Raw genomic sequence first — 18,210 nt, 5'->3', positions numbered from 1 at the left:
ACACGTTTACATGTATGTAAATGTAAAATGAAAGGAAGCACAGAAGAATACATTTAATTCTTTTGACGTCTTTTAACAGAAAACATTAACTTTTCACATTTAAATAACACTCCAATTATAATTTTTACACTTACGTTTATAGCACAATTTAATTTATACCATGGTATAAATGTGAGGCTTTGTTGCAGCTATTGTGAAAGCATTATGTGAATAAAGATGTATTGTAGTAGGCCATACCGCTGAGCCTTCAGTCTCCATTTGAAGCAATAATTTGGAAAAACGATTTACATATGATCTTGCATTTATGTACCGTACAATAAACATGTACATTTGTGTAAAAGAAAAAAAATTACCATATACATTTTACATCCAGTATACTACATATTAATTATACATGTATGAAATCAAAGAGTAGTTCTTGCTTTATTGAACCAGTTTAAAAACCTTGGAAAAAAATTATTGCCACCGTCACACAGCTTTTTGAGTGTCCTCACATTATGAATTAAGGAACTATACATGTGTGCAAACAAGGGCTGTGCAATAAATCTAAATTCAATGACATTTATTACACTCAATGATTACAAAATTGGCATAATCGTAAAAAGTGACAGACACACACACACCTATAAACACACATGCACCATTGTTAAAGTTTTGAAATAGTACTCCTTTTGCAATATCTAATATGATAGTCAGCATACTTGAGTGCAAAGCTTGCACTTGAGAAATGTATTGAAATTTAAATCCTACAACAGTTCTATGGCGATGTATAAGTGTATACCAAGTAAACTCCAATGTAATTTAATAATTAAAGGATATGTTAATTTATACATTTCCATCTTGTTTTATTACTAAATAAGGAACCTACATAATCGGAGTGTTTCAAAGAATTTGATCAGCATAACTATTTATTTTACATTGAAATATTTTGGTTTTGCGGCGAAGAATAAATGATCGCTTGAATAATTGTGATTTCAATTATTACCAAAATAATCTGGATTAATTTTTATTCCATGATCAAGCAGCCTTAGCATATTAAAAAAAAGGATAACCAGAAAATTTTGGGGGACAAGTAGAATATTTAGGGCACCACGTGTATGTTGAATTGCAAGGTGAATCTTCACTCCCCTCATTTTCACTCTATCAATGATAAATGGGCTGAAGTGTTGAGAAGAGGTTTGTCAGCACTAAAATATTAAAGCATAGTAATTTGAATTTAACTCGTGCGTGGCAATGAAATATTTACTTACAGTGTCTCGTTTTTAACGGAATGCCACCTTTTAGGGGCAGTCTATCGACCGCGCAAAATAGAGCCGATTTTGTCCCCTCCCAAATTTACAGCCATTGCAATTTGAAAACTACACGATGTCGATTTGAATTCGACTGCTCAGCCCGACAGAGAAGGCCCCATGTATGTGCTCCTTTCTTCTCATTTCCGCCTTGACATGTTTTCAAAACACACCAACTCTTGTCTGCGATGCTAAGTTCTGACCAGCTCAACCGCCGCCGCCGCCGAGCGAGCAGAGCGACTTCTTTTTACCCTCCATCTCCATGTTGCCCTGGCAACCTTGCACTTCCCTCCCCCTCCCAGTGGTGCATGCCAGCCCCAATGCATGGGCATGCACCGAAAAATGCAATGCTCGGGGCCTTGCATCCCTCCGAATATCATGGCAGGAACCGGAGCGCTCAAGGCTGGCTGACACTGCTCTAGCTACCTAGCAGCCACTACATTTAGTCATTTAGAACGCGAAATTAACCGCGTCGGTTGTATAAAGTCAGTTTAAAATATTGCAACTAACCCCGGCGACCATTGTGGGACACGCACGAGAATATTGGAACTTGCATTTGTAATAAGTTGAAGATTGCTGGTCGGTAGCGGCTAGTTAGCCGAGCGTGCTAAATCCCAACAAGCAATAATGGTTCGGCGTAAAGCTAGCAAAGGGTAGTTCACTCCACTGTAATCAATGTACAACACACTTGTGTAAACATACGAAAATGAGCCTTCCCTACCTGCTGGTTGCGGTCGTCATTTCTCGATACACGAAGACGGGCTTTGTTCACGTCGAGGACGGGCCAGATGGACCTGAAGTGGCGATGTTTGGAGGGAGGAAGGCGACCCAAGTCCCAGAATAAGCGTCACAACTCCAGTCAGTGGAGACAAAGCGGGGAGACCATCTTGCCGGATGGCCGTGGACGCGCTAAAATGGCGCATGTAGCCCAAATCCTGCGAGGGCTCCCATTGGCTGACGTCCTCGGATGCCCTCCCGCTCTCACTGGTCCACTACAAGGTGGGCGGACCCTGCAAGCCGGAGAGTCGAGACGCTCAAGCAGACATTGCAAAGGACTGCATGGCGACAGTGGTGCAATATTTGTGTCCTGCCTATTGTGCAGCGTCTAAAGGCTTTGGGGTAGACTTTTGTGCCGCCGTGGAGACGAGACAAGTCATCCTTTGATAAGGTTAAAAAAGTGAGCATGTGGAAAATACGAAATAATAGTTATTCTTGATATACGAAATCGTGTTGCATTTATTTATTTTGGAAGAAAACCCTCATCAGTGCTTTCTATTTTCGCTTATTTCAGGGGAAAAACATTTCCAACTGAAAAACTACTTGCAAAAACGTTTTAATTACATGGAAGACAATATATTATTCCAAAAACAGGAGGGAAAAGAAAACTGAAAAAAAAAAATTAAAACAGGGGGAAATATTTTATTGAAAAGAAAATATTATTATAATAATATATTATTATTATTATGATTATTGTTAATAATCATAATAATAATATAATATTTAATGCTCTGGAAAGCAGACAAAAAATCCCCAAACAGAAAAAAAATAATTCCATTAAATAGAACAAAATCCTCGGAAAAAAAACAAAATACTCAAGAAAACAGAAACAAAAAAATCTGAAAAAAAACATTTAAAAAAAAAAAAAACGAAAAACAGGAGGGGTTGTAGGAAAGGTAAAAATGGAAAAAATACTCGGGAACAAGAAAAAAAAAAAAAAAAAATATATATATATATATATAATAGTAATAGTAATAATAACAACATACTTAGAGACCAGATTAAAAAAAACAGGAAAAACATTTCCAGAAAAGACAATTTTCAGAAAAACGTGGGCGTTAAAATTAAATTCTTGAAAAAAAAGATTAAAAAAAAGATATTCAGAAAAAGAAGTCGAAACATCTAATTTTTAGATAACAATAAAATTAGTGCACCACATTATTATTGTGATTCATAAAAACATATAAAATGATTAAATCGAATGAAAGAACCAAACAATTATTTTAGCTGTGTTCATTTATAAACTTTGTTAGAGCTCGTTTTCCCCCCACCCAAGTGCTTTCGAAATCATGTTGGGTTAAGAGAGTGCACGTCTTGGCCACCAGTGGGCAGTATAATTCTATGTTGGCAACCAGGGTCTGATTTTTGGTAAATTGGTTTGCTTTGGGCTATTCTATCAATCCCCGCATAGTTGAGGGGTGATATTAATTAAACAAAATCTAGCATCGGTACTTTAAACTGGTGAATAATCGATTTACTTTGCGTCGAAAATTATTTCTGGTGGAATATATTTCAGCCCATACGACCCAGGATTTATTAGTGTGTATATAAAGTGCAGTATGTATGTATTGGTCTTCCTCCCAATTGATTTCGGTAATAAATATTGCGACTAGACACCACATTTTTTGTGATTTGTCATGTTTGGCCTGGTTTATTTGATTTAATACTGACTGAAAAACATTTGTGACGTAATTGAGCGATCTACGAATTATGAAAAAAACAACGATCACTGATTTTGCATAAAATGCTGAATATGTGATGATCCAATCCACCCAATTAGATCTGTGTTAATGTGTCTGGTCAATAAATACCAAAGTGTGTCATTTTCCTCTACTTCATACATGGGGAAATTTCAATAACTCAAAACCTTCTTGTGGCCTTGCTACGGAAGAAATATTTCGATGGGGGCTCGATAAACGCTGGCTCACGGTTTTCTTATCTGGTGTGAGAAGAGGGTCAGCAAGCAGAGCACTAAAACGGATGCTGCTGAAAATAAATCCTTAAACAAGATATGTTGCAATGATGTTCAGAATTAAATCCATAATTATTAATGCAATTACAGTTATGATTTTGTCTTAATCCAATGAAATTTGTATCAATGTGAGAAAGGAACAGCTCATGATCCAAGTCATACCACATCATTTGGAGTACAAGGTTCTTATGGTTAACAAAAACTAACAAAAAAAGTACAATTCAATTTCGTTAATAAAAATTATTTAAAAAAACGAAAAATAACTACAACATATCATGTTCATAAAACTAACTAATACTAATGATCAATATCTCTTTCATTTTCATCTTTGACAAGTAATAGGGTTCACAAAATTCATATTTTGTTTTGATATTGCGTACAAAATGGCTAAACTTACGTACTTTTTACCTATTAGTTGAAAAAAAATGTCCAAATAAAATAAAAACTCACTATAATGAAAAATCTCAAAATACTTTTACCTTTGATTTGGTAATGACCAGTTTCAGCCAGTTGAAAAATATGAAAAAATAAGTATTAATCCATTCATCATCTGGAAACTATTTTCACCCCCTTGGCGGACACAGAACAATTCTCATTATTTTGCCACATTTTGTCACGTTCAGTATAGCTATGTGATACGTCCATGAAGCTTACTTTCAGATTCCCATGGAGCGCAAAATTCGCACAGACTATGCTTAGTCATTGGTGGGAGACCTAATATATATATATATATATATATATATATATATATATATATATATATATATATTAGTGCTGTCAAAATTAAAGTTATCAGGTGATAAATGCAAAAAAATGCAACTCAGTTACCTCAGTTGGATTTACTTAAAAAAATTATTTGCATACTTTGCAAATATTGTGCCATATTCGCTGTCTTGAGCACGTTTCAGAACAAAACACTGTCTAAGTTTCCACTGGGCCTTGCAAACCAACACTGCTGGAGTGTGGCGCTTGTGGGCAGTTTTGAGAAATGTTTCGAAAATAAATGTCTGTAAAAATGCCTCCATTTAGATCGTATTCAAGAATCCAAGAAAGCAATCCAAGAACAGTCTTTGAATTAAATATACTTCATATTTGGTGATTTTGCATCAATTCCAAGATAATATTCAATAATAATATCATAAGCTTCGCAAGAAATTATATTTGAAAAATGTGATCAATCATGATTAATCATGAATTTTTTTGTGATTAATTAGTTAAAAAAATGTATCACTTGACAGCACTAATATATATATATATATATATATATATATATATATATATATATATATACATATATATATATATATATATAAATTCATAATGGAAAATCTGTTTTGATATAATGAATTGAATCATTGCATTTTGAAACACTTTTTTTTTTTTTTTTCGATATCGAGGGGACACTCAGGGTGTTAGCGCGGCCCATCTCTACTGTAAGTCCTTATATGGTGGTGCGTTCCTTTCACGTCGGCAACAACCGCATTTGTTGCTGATATAAAAAGCAGATATTTGAAAGTAGGGCTCATTCGATTTTTTTGCTCTACCTGACAGCGTCGACCTGTACTCGCCTTCTAAATCATGAAGACATTTAGGATTGATGTAATATCCTTACTCATGACCTTCTTTTCAGCATCCCTTGTACTTTCTGACGACATCCATCTGGATGCTATCAAAGAAGCAGCAGAGGATGCATGTCGTCTCCCAGTAAGTATATACAAACAAAAATTAACACGAAGATAATTATTCTTTCTTTATTTTATTTTATTTTTTTTAATTTTTGCCTTTTTTACAGTTACAGGGTCTCATGGTGCATAAGCCAATCACCACAAGATGTGTGGTAGGTTTGAGACGATTTTTCAAATGACAAGCGTTGTCACATCAGCGTGTCGTTTACATTATTAACAACGGCCTTTCTTTACAGAAAAGTTTCTTTTGCGAAGCTGAGAAAGCCTTGAAAAATGCTTTTTCGAAGTCGCACAGTCTGATGGTGCTGAGACCAAACAACACATGTCCGGTAGGTTTGAGACATTTTCGAATGACAGCAGCGTTGGCTTTGTCAAACAAATGTGCAGTTGACATTATTAACAGTGGGCTTCCTTTCCAGAAAAATTCCTTTTGCAAAGCTGAGAATGCCTTGAAAAATACTACCGGTGAAGAACTAGAGATACTCGCCCGTAACCTGCATCAGTACAATAAGAGGGTAATCTGTTAATAACACACTGACTCATTCATAAAAACTTCAAGTCTTGTGTATTAATGAACTCATCCACATTTTGTGTTCCAGAATGGAGTTGAGAAGTGTCACCTGATAAAGAACACAAAATATTCTCTATGCAAATTGTTGGCGGATATCACAAAATGTGCGCTGCAACAGTTTTCCTGATAAAAGTGATGATTGTTTCTTGGTTATCTTGAGAGTAACTTATGAATTATTTAATAATAACTATAAAACCAGATTTTTATTTTTGCACATTTTTGTTAAAGTGTTCTTATTTATTTATCAGCAAAAGGTTGTGTAATTTCTAATATCAATGGCATAGAAAGTATTTGACTTGATACACCATCAATGAATTTGAAATAAAACATTCAATGTGACTGCAGTGTACATTTCCAGCTTTTATTAATTTACCACATAGGAAAGAGATTGATGTTATATCACGAGCCTCCATTTTAATGAGCTCTTCAATATTCGGTTAAAGAAAAATAATATATGCATCCACTTTGTCGCACTTCTGCGCATTGGAGTCACCGACTGAATCGTATACCATCTAATTTTGGCCAAGAGGCAGTGTACACCTGCACTGGTCACCTGTCAATTATAAGCGCACCTACAGCATGTAGAAAAAGTCTACACACCCCCGTTCAACGACCACAAGTTGTCTAAATACTGTACTTTTGATCACTGTAAATTGAGTTAAACATTTCTGAAGCACATCTACATTGCATTGGGCTGTCCTTCCTGGAGGCGGAATGGTCCGGCCCTCTGGCCTGGCCAGACTCCCATTTCTGGGGCGAGAGGTGAGAAATTTAAAAAATGGGTTGGATTAACAAAGGCCGAATTTTAGTTTATCCAACGAATCGGCCCTCATGCGAGTAATGAACCTCCTTGAGAAATGGGTAAATGACAAAAAATTGCCTCTGGACGCCTCAAAAGCGCCGCTGCCATCTGTGTATTAAGAGACGTGACACAGCAATGTGTTAAAGCGCGCCTGTACGTCCTTATTCTGACATCATGTAACCTGCCCCTCCCACCTGCTACTGCGGCATACCATTACAAGAGGGGGAGCAATACCTCAATCCCTATGACACCAACATTGCGTACTTACTTGTATTGGGCACGTTCATGGAAAAGGAGACATATAAGACCATAATATTTATTTTTTTTTTTTAAGAATGAGGGGGGCGTGGCGGGGGACGACAATTTTTATGAATAAGGCCGCAGGATCGAGGCAGCCGGAGGGCAGGGGACTGACAGAAAAAAAAAAAGGGTCAAGTGCCCAGCTCTGGTTCTACATTATACATACACACATTCCCATTCAACAGTCTTCTACAGTTTTTGTGCAACACTTTTGTCTTAGCATGAGTAGCCTCTTAAAACATGTTGATGATTATAAAATGAGAATCATTTTTGTTTCGTTTCTTTAATGAAAAAATGTCATTCTTAGACATGGTCTTCTTTTTAACTCGCACTTAATTGTCGTGAAACTAATTAAAAGAACCCCCCACCACCCATAAAATACCAAAAAAAAAAACAACAGCCCACTATAGCAGTTTTACTTTTTCTCCTCAGTCATTTCAGCTTTAACGAGCCACGTGAGTTGACGTGTCAGTTGTGATTGTAGCAGCTGTGTCACGGGTAAGCACTGAAATAAATTAATTAAATGTTTCCACATACCCCATTTCAGTGTAATCGCATACCCCTATTCCCTTCAGGAAACCCTGCTCAGTAACGCTGAGAATGACAAAAAGAGCAAACAAGAATGTGAGGTAAACGTGTGTAAAATAATTTAATAAATAAAACATCCAGGGTGAATGTAAACATTTGACATATAGCATGATATAAAACGAAAGCCGGCTTGCCTCCACTATGAAACATGCGCGTGAAATTAACGTGACCTTCACAGAGCCTCATACAAGTGCATTATACTAAGGCATACAGTAAATACGGTGCATTTCAATAATACAGCTGTAACTTTTCAAAATAAAAGATAAAGTGGCACTAACGAGAGAGCTGGCTGGCATGCACGCTCCCAAAGTTTCTGACCCACATTACAAAGTAGAAAGCGCACTTTCACCTAAATACTTATGACTACGTAATCTCTCCTCAGAGAAGCATTTGCCTTAATCTTCAAGAATTGAATATGACTCAAGGATCTTTATCATAGAGCATTACTGCATTGAGTTTTCAATCACTAAAACAGTTGACAGGCTTCACAAATGTGTGAAAACTACCAGGACATACAGATCCAGTTTAATGTTCATGTAGTTTCACATCCTTTATTGGAAAGATTGGGCTGCGGGAAGTTCTATGAACTGTTCTTTTTCGGGAACAGAGTCACTGTAGAACAAACATGGCTTTTCTGTCTTAAATAAAAAGGCTAAACGGTTAAACCAAAATGTTTTTTTTCCCCATAAAGTAAATTTGTATTTGTAGAAATGGTGTCGCTGGAAATGACGCAATAAAATGGCAAAAGATTGTAAGACGTTATTGAACGGTTACAATCTCAAAATAATTTCACCTTTGAAAAGTTATTGTTCTAACCTAGATCATGTCGCAAGTACCCTCCCAATGTTCAAAACGTGTTTTGGATAATCCAGTTTTTCCTCAAAAGGAGCTACACGTTGATGTACTTGCTATGACAACGATTTTAAATTCCCGAAAGTGAACTTGTCTGTATTCTCTGTCCCTTGTAAAAGTCTACCGTGGACAAGTGTTGAGAAGCATTTGAGCTAAAACACGTCATGCGATGCATCTAGCTTGTACAATATTTTTGTGATGTCCATTCTAAAGAAAAAAAAAATCTTAATTTTAATGCCACATGTCATTTCTAGATAAGAGAGCTATCCACCAAATGTAAATTAAATGACCTTGAAGTTTGGCTCATCAAAAATAAATCATTTTGGAAGAGTCCAAAGACATTTCATGAGTATTATCGAACAATCACTCTGTTGCAGAAAAAGAACAAATATTGTCACGACATGTACTAAGCTGCCCTTGCGGGTTGTTGCTCTTGAAAATGCATTTCAAAAGCTAGAGTATATGTGAAGCTGGGGATCCTATTGACTCGAATACTCCGTGCGTGGAATTGAAATCTGTCAGCTATACAGTGTACTCAGATCATCTTTTAAATAAGGCTCATCTGTTAATTCGACGAGAGACTTCTTCACTTGACACTGTCATGTCTTCATTGCAGAGGGGACTCGATGGCCGCCTCTGCTTTTGCAGATCTTTTCCTGTGAGGGGATGGTAGCACATAAGTGTTAGCGGGAAGGCTGCTTCTCAGAACGGGAGATTATATCCTGATATAAGCACAAACGGACATGTGTTACTGTGTCAATGAAGGCAATACAAATTAAAAATCGACATTGCAATGTAGCAGAATGCAATTTTCAAATTGCAAAGAGTGTATCATTAAAGATTCAATACGTAGCTCGACACTGGACAAAAAGGATTTTTTTTTTAAATTTTATATAAGTGCTGAAGTGAGGCCCATATTTACATGTCGTTTCATGAAACATGAGAAGGGATAGATTTGTTTGCATTGTTGTTGTAATCTGACTTATGATTTAATCAATTTATCTTGACGCAAGCCAAAGTGCTAAATCAGGTGAAAACTAATTGAAGTAGATGAACTTTCAGATTAAGTCATGGCTCATTTAGCATAGGCCTAACCTATAAAGTTGATAAAATTGTTTAGTGTAATACAGATTTATTGCTTGTATTTGTTAAAAAAATACATATGAAGAGAATCTTGAAAAAAAGAAATTGCACATTAAATTGCAATTGCAATAGTGAGGGAAAATACAATGTCAATTTGATTATTATTATTTTTTTCAACAATTATTTAGCCCAAGCATCAACTCTCAGTGAATGCACAAACTTATGAAGTTGCAGGATTACACAAAATATTGGAAGTTTCAAGTTTAAAATGGTAAGAAAAGCCATCCATCTTCTATTGCGTATCTTCAATGTTGAAGTGAAATGTGGTTCAACACCGGTTGGCTGATAAGCGAGCGGTAGAACTACCTGAGTGACTGGACACCGACCTGCCTTCAAGGAAATCACGAAAGTGAAACGCAACACTACGAGTGCCCCAATTACTAGCCCTAAATGACACGGTGCGAGAGCGTGAAGAACATTGCACAGATTTAGCGTTCATCTTTTGAGGCGCAAACCCAATTTGCAATTAGTCTCCTCATCCAATTTGAGCAACAGCTCATTATAAAATACACAAAAAGTGCCTCTGGAATGTTGTTGCACCCAAGTCGAAAGACAAATAAATACATGAACAGAATACAATGGTGCCTTGAGATACTTTAAGATTTTAATTTATTTTTGTGAGCACGCTCTCAACTTAAAGGAATGGTATCGCACGTCACTAAAACTCATTGAAATGCCGTTGAATTTGAATCAAAATAGCACACGATGTTTATCCTTCAGATAAGTCGACGAAAGCATTGTTGCACCGACGTGTTATTTAGGCACCTGAGAATTGTCTAAAATGTGAAAAACACTGGATATAAAATACAGGGGACATAAAAAGTATACACCCCCCTGCTCAAAGGCCAGGTTTTTGTGATTAAAAAAACTGAGAGATCATTTCCAAACAGTTTTTTCACCACCAATGACCTATATTTAATCGAAAAAAAAAAATGTATTTGAGAAGGCAAGTAAAAAATAAACAACTGCTATAACTTGAGCTATGTTCAGAATTAAGCAATTATATTCAAATTCATTTTTAAAAATAGTTATCACACGCTTGCCACCCTTTCAATTGCTTCCAATTAACCCCAAATAAAGTTCTAGTGGCCTTTAAGTGTGATCTCTGTGATGTGATTACCTGCGACCAGTCTTGGGCCGGCCGCTCTTGCTACTTTTGGAGGTTTTGGGCCTCTCTAGTTTCATCAGTGACTGTTGCATACTTTCTTCTGTGTAAGCCAAATACACATAGGACAGGTCCACTTCGAAAGGCTGCCGGATGAGAGAGAAGTAAAGTGACAGATATGTCAACTGGACTCGAACAAGTGGAGGAGAGAAAAAACTTACATCTTTTTCTTTTTTGCCGGGAGCAGGTGTCTGTTTTCTCATATTGTTTCCAGTGAAGGCAACACATTTCTGGCACAAGAAAGATACAAATTATAGACAATGTGCAGCTTCACAAGGATTCCAAACATGATGAGTCTAAGCTTCGTAACCAAAAACAAAAAATTACCAGCTGCCATTCTCCAATGTCTTCGTTCCAGTGCACATAGTTTTCAATCATCTCCTACAAAGGAAAAAATGTCAACGTTAGACAAACATGATGATGATGATACATATTTTCACTACTGAATTGGATCCACGTAGCGTTGGCATTTCGCACAGAGTGGACGTGTTCTTTACCACTCACAGCAAGGAAAGGAAAAAAGTGCTAGCGGTGCTTTTTCAAGCTTGGTAGAGAGCAGTCATGGAATCAATGAACAATTATTCCATCTAGTTTTAACCTCGGGCTTTGTTTATATTTCAAGCACAGGAAAAATACTGAGAAACAACTTGCAAGCTTAATTGACAACAACAACACTTTGGCTGTCTGATATGAGCATGCAACTGTCACATTACATTATCGTTGTCTCACGATAACTAGTTTGAGATTCAATACCACGTACTGAACTAAGTATAAAAATGTGAGTCAACAAGCTTTCAGCAGACCTGGCATTCTTGAGGAATAAAGTTGTCTATGATCAGCATTTGGAGTCGGAGCTCCCGGCTCAGCTGGCGAATGTTCTCCAGGAGGCCCTCAATTTCTCGGTGATGCTCTTGTTGTAGATCTGCCAACTGAAGTACAAAAAACTAAAATGAAGTATGAGGTATGAAGAAGACGGGGCCTCAATAGGAACTGTCACATAGTACATCTCACCACGTGCAAATGATGACGTATTTCACCAGCATTTGTTATCAGCACAATTCTACTGATTCTCACAAAACATTGAAGCGCAATGTGGCATCAGAGATTTGCTAAACAAGCTGCACTCATATGGCACTTTCCTGCCACCTACAGTACACACGTGTTCAACCTGGAAGGGCCGCACTATCCTTCAGCAGATGCCTTTTTTTTATGCAATTAAACTTAATGCTGAACATCCACGGCAGATTTACTTACCTCTGATTTGGCAGCCATCAACATGGTCCACACTTTTTTCAATTTCTTGGTCTTCCCTTGGGCCTCCTCCTGAAGGCTTGTGTATTTCTCCTCAATGTCCAAGCGCTCTTGCTGTGTTTAGACAAACACAAGATAGATATTACATATATAAGATACATCCTGGGATCGTGGTTCAGTTTTTGCCATGCTGGAAATGAGCTGACTGCAACCTTGTATACAGCATGTCAATAAATGTTTTAATCAGATTACAAAAAACTAATTTCCAATGTTATCTCATTCATTGCCATTGACGGGTACAGAAGCCAAAATGTACATTCATTTTAGCTGTGTGAATGAGTTAAAAAAAATAGTTCATCAAACTTTAATGGAAAAAAATAACAGAACTTATCACATGTTTTTACCTCCTTCTCCTCCAGTTCCTTGCGAAGGCGCTCCGCCCTCCGCCGGCGTTCTTCCAACTCACTGTTGGACTCCTCCAGGAGCTTCTCCTGCTCCTCAGCCTTTGCCAGGAGGTCAACGCCCCCCACGATTACTTTCTTCTCCAAGGCTGACAATTTCTCACGCAGAAGATGATGCTCCTGCCTAAGGGTGATAAGGTGACAGTGTGTGGTGAGATATGTGATGTTGCGCAATTAAATTTGACTCGGAATATAGGACATAGGGCTGAGCGATAATTCAATAGCAGTATGTATCGCAATAGTCACGTGATTGGTAAAGTAGTCCTAAAACAGTTAATCAAAGTGCTCGAAATGAAACTTTTAAGTGTATTCTGAAAAAAACATTGGTGCATGCTGCTTGAGTAAAATTCATTTAAAGTATGCAAAGACGTGTTGTTATCCTTCTGGTGTACTCACTGAGCTTTGAGAAGATCCTTCTCCCGCTTCTCCAGTTCGGCTTTTGCCTTGTTCCTCTCCTCCTCCTCCATGTCCAGCTTCGCCTCCAAAGCTTTTCTCTCCTCTTCAATCTTAGCCTGCATCTCCACCATCTTTTCTGGTGAAACCTTCTTCTTCCCTGAAATAAAAATAAGGTTCATGTCAATGGGATTGTACATTATCCAATATTTTAAATGCAAATTGGTTATGAAGATAGACGACCACAAATGGAATTCAGTCTTGGAAAAGCATGTCAACGGGGACTTGGAAACAAACTACTTGGAAATAACCCCGGAAATAGAATTGCATTCTACAAAAAGCAAAACATTTGCAACAGGACAGAGGGATCATGAATATTATTACACCGACCTCTTTCTCCTTGAAGGAAGAGGAGTTGTAAAGAAAAAAAAATGGCAGGAGGAGGAGAAAGAACACATGATTGTTAGACACAAATACCACTCCAGCAAAGACAAAGACAATATGAAGACGTAACGCACATTAATGAGTGAAACATGATGAAGATGAAGGCCCGAAAGAGAAGAACAATAAAGCCATGCTGACTCATGAGCTGAATGTGAGCACATTAATAAACTAAGTCTAACATTCATTAATAATAATTTAATACAACATAAGCAACAATGGGAGGATGTGTGGTGTCGTATGCAATTTGCCACCCGTTTTGTTTCATTTTGTCAAGTAAATACAGAACAGTTATCAAGTTGAAGTCAATAAAATGCGATCATAGGCATAATGAAAGCATTTCACAAAATTAATCCTCTCTTCATGCGGACAAAAAAAGGATTGTTTCCTGTAATTAGTTACCTCTACGTCTCCTGCGTCCTTGTCCAGCGTCCCCTCCTTCTTCTTCCCCTTCATCCAGCTCGTCTGACCCGCTTCCCTCTGAGCCAGAGATCTCCTCACCTAGGATTGGCAAGGCATTATAAGTTTACATGCCGACGATTACAACGTGGCTGCAATTGTGGGCTCATCATAAGTGTGGGGGGAAGAAAAAAAAAAGGAGAATTACCTTCCTCAAGTTTCTTCTTCAGATCCTCAATTTCCTTCTGAAATTTGCGGAGAAGAGCTTCCTTGGGATCCTCGTTGATTCTGGCTTTGTTCTTGATGTTTTTGGCTCTATTTGCATAGCGCAAGGTACTGATGGTCTCGTCGTAGTTGTAGTCCGCGGGACCTATGTTTGCACACTGGATGACGACAAGCAAGAATGTCAGCAATTGTTGGAAAGTGACTCGATTGTTCGACAAGTTTGAACTCACCATCAAGGTCTTTGAGTTCCCTCCGAGTGAATCCTGTAGCAGACGGGTAAGTTTGGAGTTCCTGTAGGGCACATGGGTGCTCTTGCCATCCACCAGGGCGGAGATGACGTTACCCAAAGTGGAGAGCGACAGATTGATCTTTGTTGCTTCCTTCAGGCGCTGGCCTGTGGCCCCTGTTTTGCCTTGCCTTTCTGAGCCCTGAATGTAGTAAAACACAGGCCACACCCACATTAGCACAATTGATTTCTAAAATTTGGGCCTGGTGAAGGCGAAAATAATGTGTTACAGTGAAGTGTTTTTTTATTATCTTTACATACGATATTCAAAACAATCTCTCTTTACGAGGGCTGGGTATTGATTCAAATTTCCCAAATTGATTCGAAGGACCCGATTAGATTTGATTTTCGATTCACTCTGACAGATTTTCGATTCAATCAAGGATTTCAAACAGCACCGATTTCACTTTGATTTGGAAGGCAGAGAGGGAAAAATATATACAATACTTGACTCTTTTGGAATTTTACTGTGATACTAACTCCCCTCTTTAGAAGTGATGCAGCAAATGTTTTACATACTGCGAGATCAACCAGATGAAGTTTTCCCATGCGCACGTGCTGGTTTCCATCCACACCCTTCTCGCTGCACTCGATGGTGATGGTGAAGATGGCATGTGATCTGGAGCTGTGCTCATTCATATTTGTTGCACCAACAGAGCCTATTGAGGGTGGGAAATACAGAAAAAAAGCAGGTAGTTCGGTCAAAACAATAATGAAGCCACGCACATAACGACCCAATGCTGTTAAGTACACGCTTGTCATTAAAGCTTCTTTGTAGTCACTTTGAGTCAATACATCACTGTATTGAGAATTTTTGCCAACAGTTTACCAATAATGTTGGAATATGTGGTTGTTATGTCTCTTCTTACGGTTTTTGTTGCCCAAAGTCATGATCCTGTCCATGTCGTCAGCATTGTTCGCCACATATCCAGAAAGATCTTTGATATACACGCCGACATCTGGTCTTTCTTTAACCTAATATAGGGAGGAGGGGTACACTTTATGATGACGGCGTCTTTAGCGGCTGTTTCATTATTAACCACTGAATCAAAACTATCTCTGGTGATACCTCCAGTCTCTGTGTCTGGTCCTTGGCCAACAAGTCACGCACTTCTTCATTATAAATCTCCAGGTATGATACATGAACCAGAAACCTGTAGAAGTATGTGACATGAGCAAAGAATTTGTACCATCAAAATATTAGAAGTCGTTCCATTGGCATTTCAAATTTCACCAAAATCACAATGTTCAGAGGCAAGTTTAAAAAAAAAAAAAAGGGAAGCACAAATGGTTCATCCAAAAATGTCATAAATGTTTCAGCATTGAACTTTAGATTGTATATTGTATACATAATTAAAAGCAATAATGTAATTGATAATGTGGAAAACAAAAGACTTGAGTTAATAGTTTATATACCTAGTGTCCCCCTCTGCTTTTGCAATGTGACCAAATATATGGGCAAAGGAATTGGGGATTATCCCTCGGAGCTCTGGCACTGCTCGCACACCTTCCATGGTGAAGGTCTTCCCGGTTCCAGTTTGCCCATAGGCAAAAATGGTACCTGAAATAAAGAGAACGATAAAACCTCCACTGAGATTCGAGATGGGTTGCTGACTGATACACAAGAAACAGGTTCGCTTTGTAGGCGTGCTGGTTGATAATCTAGCCAGACCTGAATGAGAAGCTTATCGTATAGGGTTAAGAGGAAGTTTTGTATACTTTGCTTGGTGGTGGGAGGATAGATTTGTCTAATGTAAAATATGAGCCTGGGCTCAACAAAGGTTGAGAAAAATTGTCTTATGATTCATGAGAGGACCGATGTATTTTGTTTGGAGTTTGTCCTGCACTCCTTCCTTGTCTTCACCTTTTTTGCCACTGCCACAACAAGCACCCTTAATCCTGTGACAGTTAATACATTTTCTCGAGTCATCAATAGATGGGTGATTGGTATCGGTAATCAATTATTAATATCACTTTATACTCTATTACCATTGTACCCTGCCAGCACCGAGTCAACGATGGGCCGGGCAGTAAGATTGTAGACATCCAGTTGTTTGCTTTCTGGTCCAAACACCGTGTCAAAGGTAAAGGTTTTGGGGGGCTCCTGTTGGGTCTCCAGTTTGTTGACTGTGATGGTGCCGCGGATCTCGTCCACGGCGACGGCCTGCTTGTGGCACATCGACGTCTCTTTCTGGTTGAGCGGACGACATCGCACCACCACCTTGACGTTGTCGCTCACCTCGGGCTTGTCAAGCTTATTGCTCTGGAAGACATCACGATCGGTCATTGCGCGACACCTAACCAGTCAAACCCTCAAGTGAAAAACTGACAGGGATGGAATTTAAGAGAACCCAATAAGACTCACGAGAAGGTTGATTATTAGCACAAGATTCTGTTAGTCAGCACTTGGTTGCTAAGGATGACGAGACGCAAACATAACAGATAACATCAACGATGAGGAAAAAATGAGAAGCATTTCAAGTGACTATACGCATCGCATTCGTCGATCCGGAGAACGTGTAACAAAGCGCAAAGTGTCAATTTCCCCAATAGTCTGGAAAACGGCGAGTGAGCTAACAAGCTAACCGGTTAGCATCACATCATTGAAATCGGAGGGAGGAACCCTTGGCGAATAAAACACAAAATACAAACGGGCAACGCGACTTACCGGCATAGTAAGACAGCAGCGATGTAGTTAGAGTATATGTGCAGTGGCTGATATTCGTATGGTTGTGTTCGTTGGACATTAGACTGGTTATTTGAAGAATTTAAACGGCTTCGTAGAATCCATAACATCAGTCTCACGTTCGGAAGCTTGGTCGAGACTGTCTGCGCATGCGTCACCTGCTGTGAGGCGACTATGGAATTTCCTCCGCTTATAATGTCTAACTCCAAAAGTCGTTCTCAACTTCCAAACTATAATAAATTTGGTCTCAAAATGTACAATATATGCTTTTTATTGTTGAGAAAAAAAAGACGAACCTTCACCTGCTTCATCAGACCCAATGTCAACTGTATGAATCCAGCATTTTAAGCAAGAAAAATCAAAAGAACATAACTTAAGTGCTTTTCAGCCGTTTCAATCTCCTCCATTTTACACGTGAAGAGCTCAAAGGATGACAACAAGCCTTGGTGCGTCTTCGCTACTATCACCACGGCAACACACAAAAATAAAAAATTCGTGAGAACAAATAGGTCACCCATCACGCCAAGTACATATTTTGTTCCATAATGTGAACATTTTAACTGACGTTGTTTTTTTATTTGTTTTTTAAATTAATGATGCAAATGTCCCGCGGCCCGCGTAAGCGGTTCAGAAAATGGATGGATGGAAGATGTCAGCTGACATCTACTCTGATCCAAATTGCTCATAATAAGTCTGGTGCAGTTACACACTCCATCACAAACAGATGCAGAGACCACATACTCGTTTAAATATTCTGTAGAAGCAACTTGGTAAACTTAAGTTACATTTATTGAAATGGCTATTCAAAATGTGTTATCTGTGAATAAATGAGCAATATTCAACATCAAGCTTTATTTTGTAGGGACCATATTCGTAATTTAGTTTGAACTTGGAAAAATAATAGTCCTATCTTGACAATTGTAT

At 38.2% G+C, this 18,210-nt stretch overlaps 2 protein-coding genes across 4 annotated transcripts in view; both read right to left on the bottom strand.

Moving 5' to 3' along the window:
• The window catches only part of atrx (ATRX chromatin remodeler), a 30,308-nt gene extending 28,089 nt beyond the window's left edge, over positions 1 to 2,219 (bottom strand). For all 3 annotated transcript variants that reach the window (XM_088293304.1, XM_088293305.1, XM_088293306.1), the window contains exon 1: positions 2,011 to 2,219. The gene's annotated coding sequence lies outside the window, so the exon portion shown is untranslated. The remainder of the gene's footprint in view (positions 1 to 2,010) is intronic.
• A 5,813-nt stretch (positions 2,220 to 8,032) lies between these two features.
• Positions 8,033 to 17,435, bottom strand: kif3a (kinesin family member 3A). The gene is made up of 17 exons (XM_088292700.1): positions 17,269 to 17,435; positions 16,590 to 16,863; positions 16,017 to 16,161; positions 15,670 to 15,754; positions 15,470 to 15,575; positions 15,120 to 15,259; positions 14,545 to 14,742; positions 14,298 to 14,472; positions 14,093 to 14,191; positions 13,253 to 13,409; positions 12,800 to 12,980; positions 12,399 to 12,509; positions 11,948 to 12,073; positions 11,472 to 11,525; positions 11,306 to 11,374; positions 11,100 to 11,230; positions 8,033 to 9,492 (listed from the first exon to the last, which is right to left on the bottom strand). Exons 1-17 carry the CDS (start codon positions 17,272 to 17,274, stop codon positions 9,444 to 9,446), a joined length of 2,106 nt encoding a protein of 701 aa, XP_088148826.1. The 5' UTR covers positions 17,275 to 17,435; the 3' UTR covers positions 8,033 to 9,443.
• Between the last annotated feature and the right edge of the window lie 775 nt (positions 17,436 to 18,210).

This window comes from Idiotropiscis lumnitzeri, chromosome 4 (genome assembly GCF_059441095.1).
Source record: "Idiotropiscis lumnitzeri isolate Australia: NSW breed Sydney's pygmy pipehorse chromosome 4, RoL_Ilum_1.0, whole genome shotgun sequence".
In the NCBI taxonomy this organism is placed as follows: Eukaryota; Metazoa; Chordata; class Actinopteri; order Syngnathiformes; family Syngnathidae; genus Idiotropiscis; species Idiotropiscis lumnitzeri.
Note: the sequence above shows the minus strand (reverse complement) of the source record. Positions and strands in the feature narration are given on the sequence as shown.

Coding starts and splice junctions, on each gene's coding strand:
- kif3a (XM_088292700.1), bottom strand. Junction 15,576..15,669: donor ACCAGACACAGAGACTGGAG/GTATCACCAGAG, acceptor TCCCTATATTAG/GTTAAAGAAAGACCAGATGT. Junction 14,743..15,119: donor TTCATCTGGTTGATCTCGCA/GTATGTAAAACA, acceptor TACTACATTCAG/GGCTCAGAAAGGCAAGGCAA.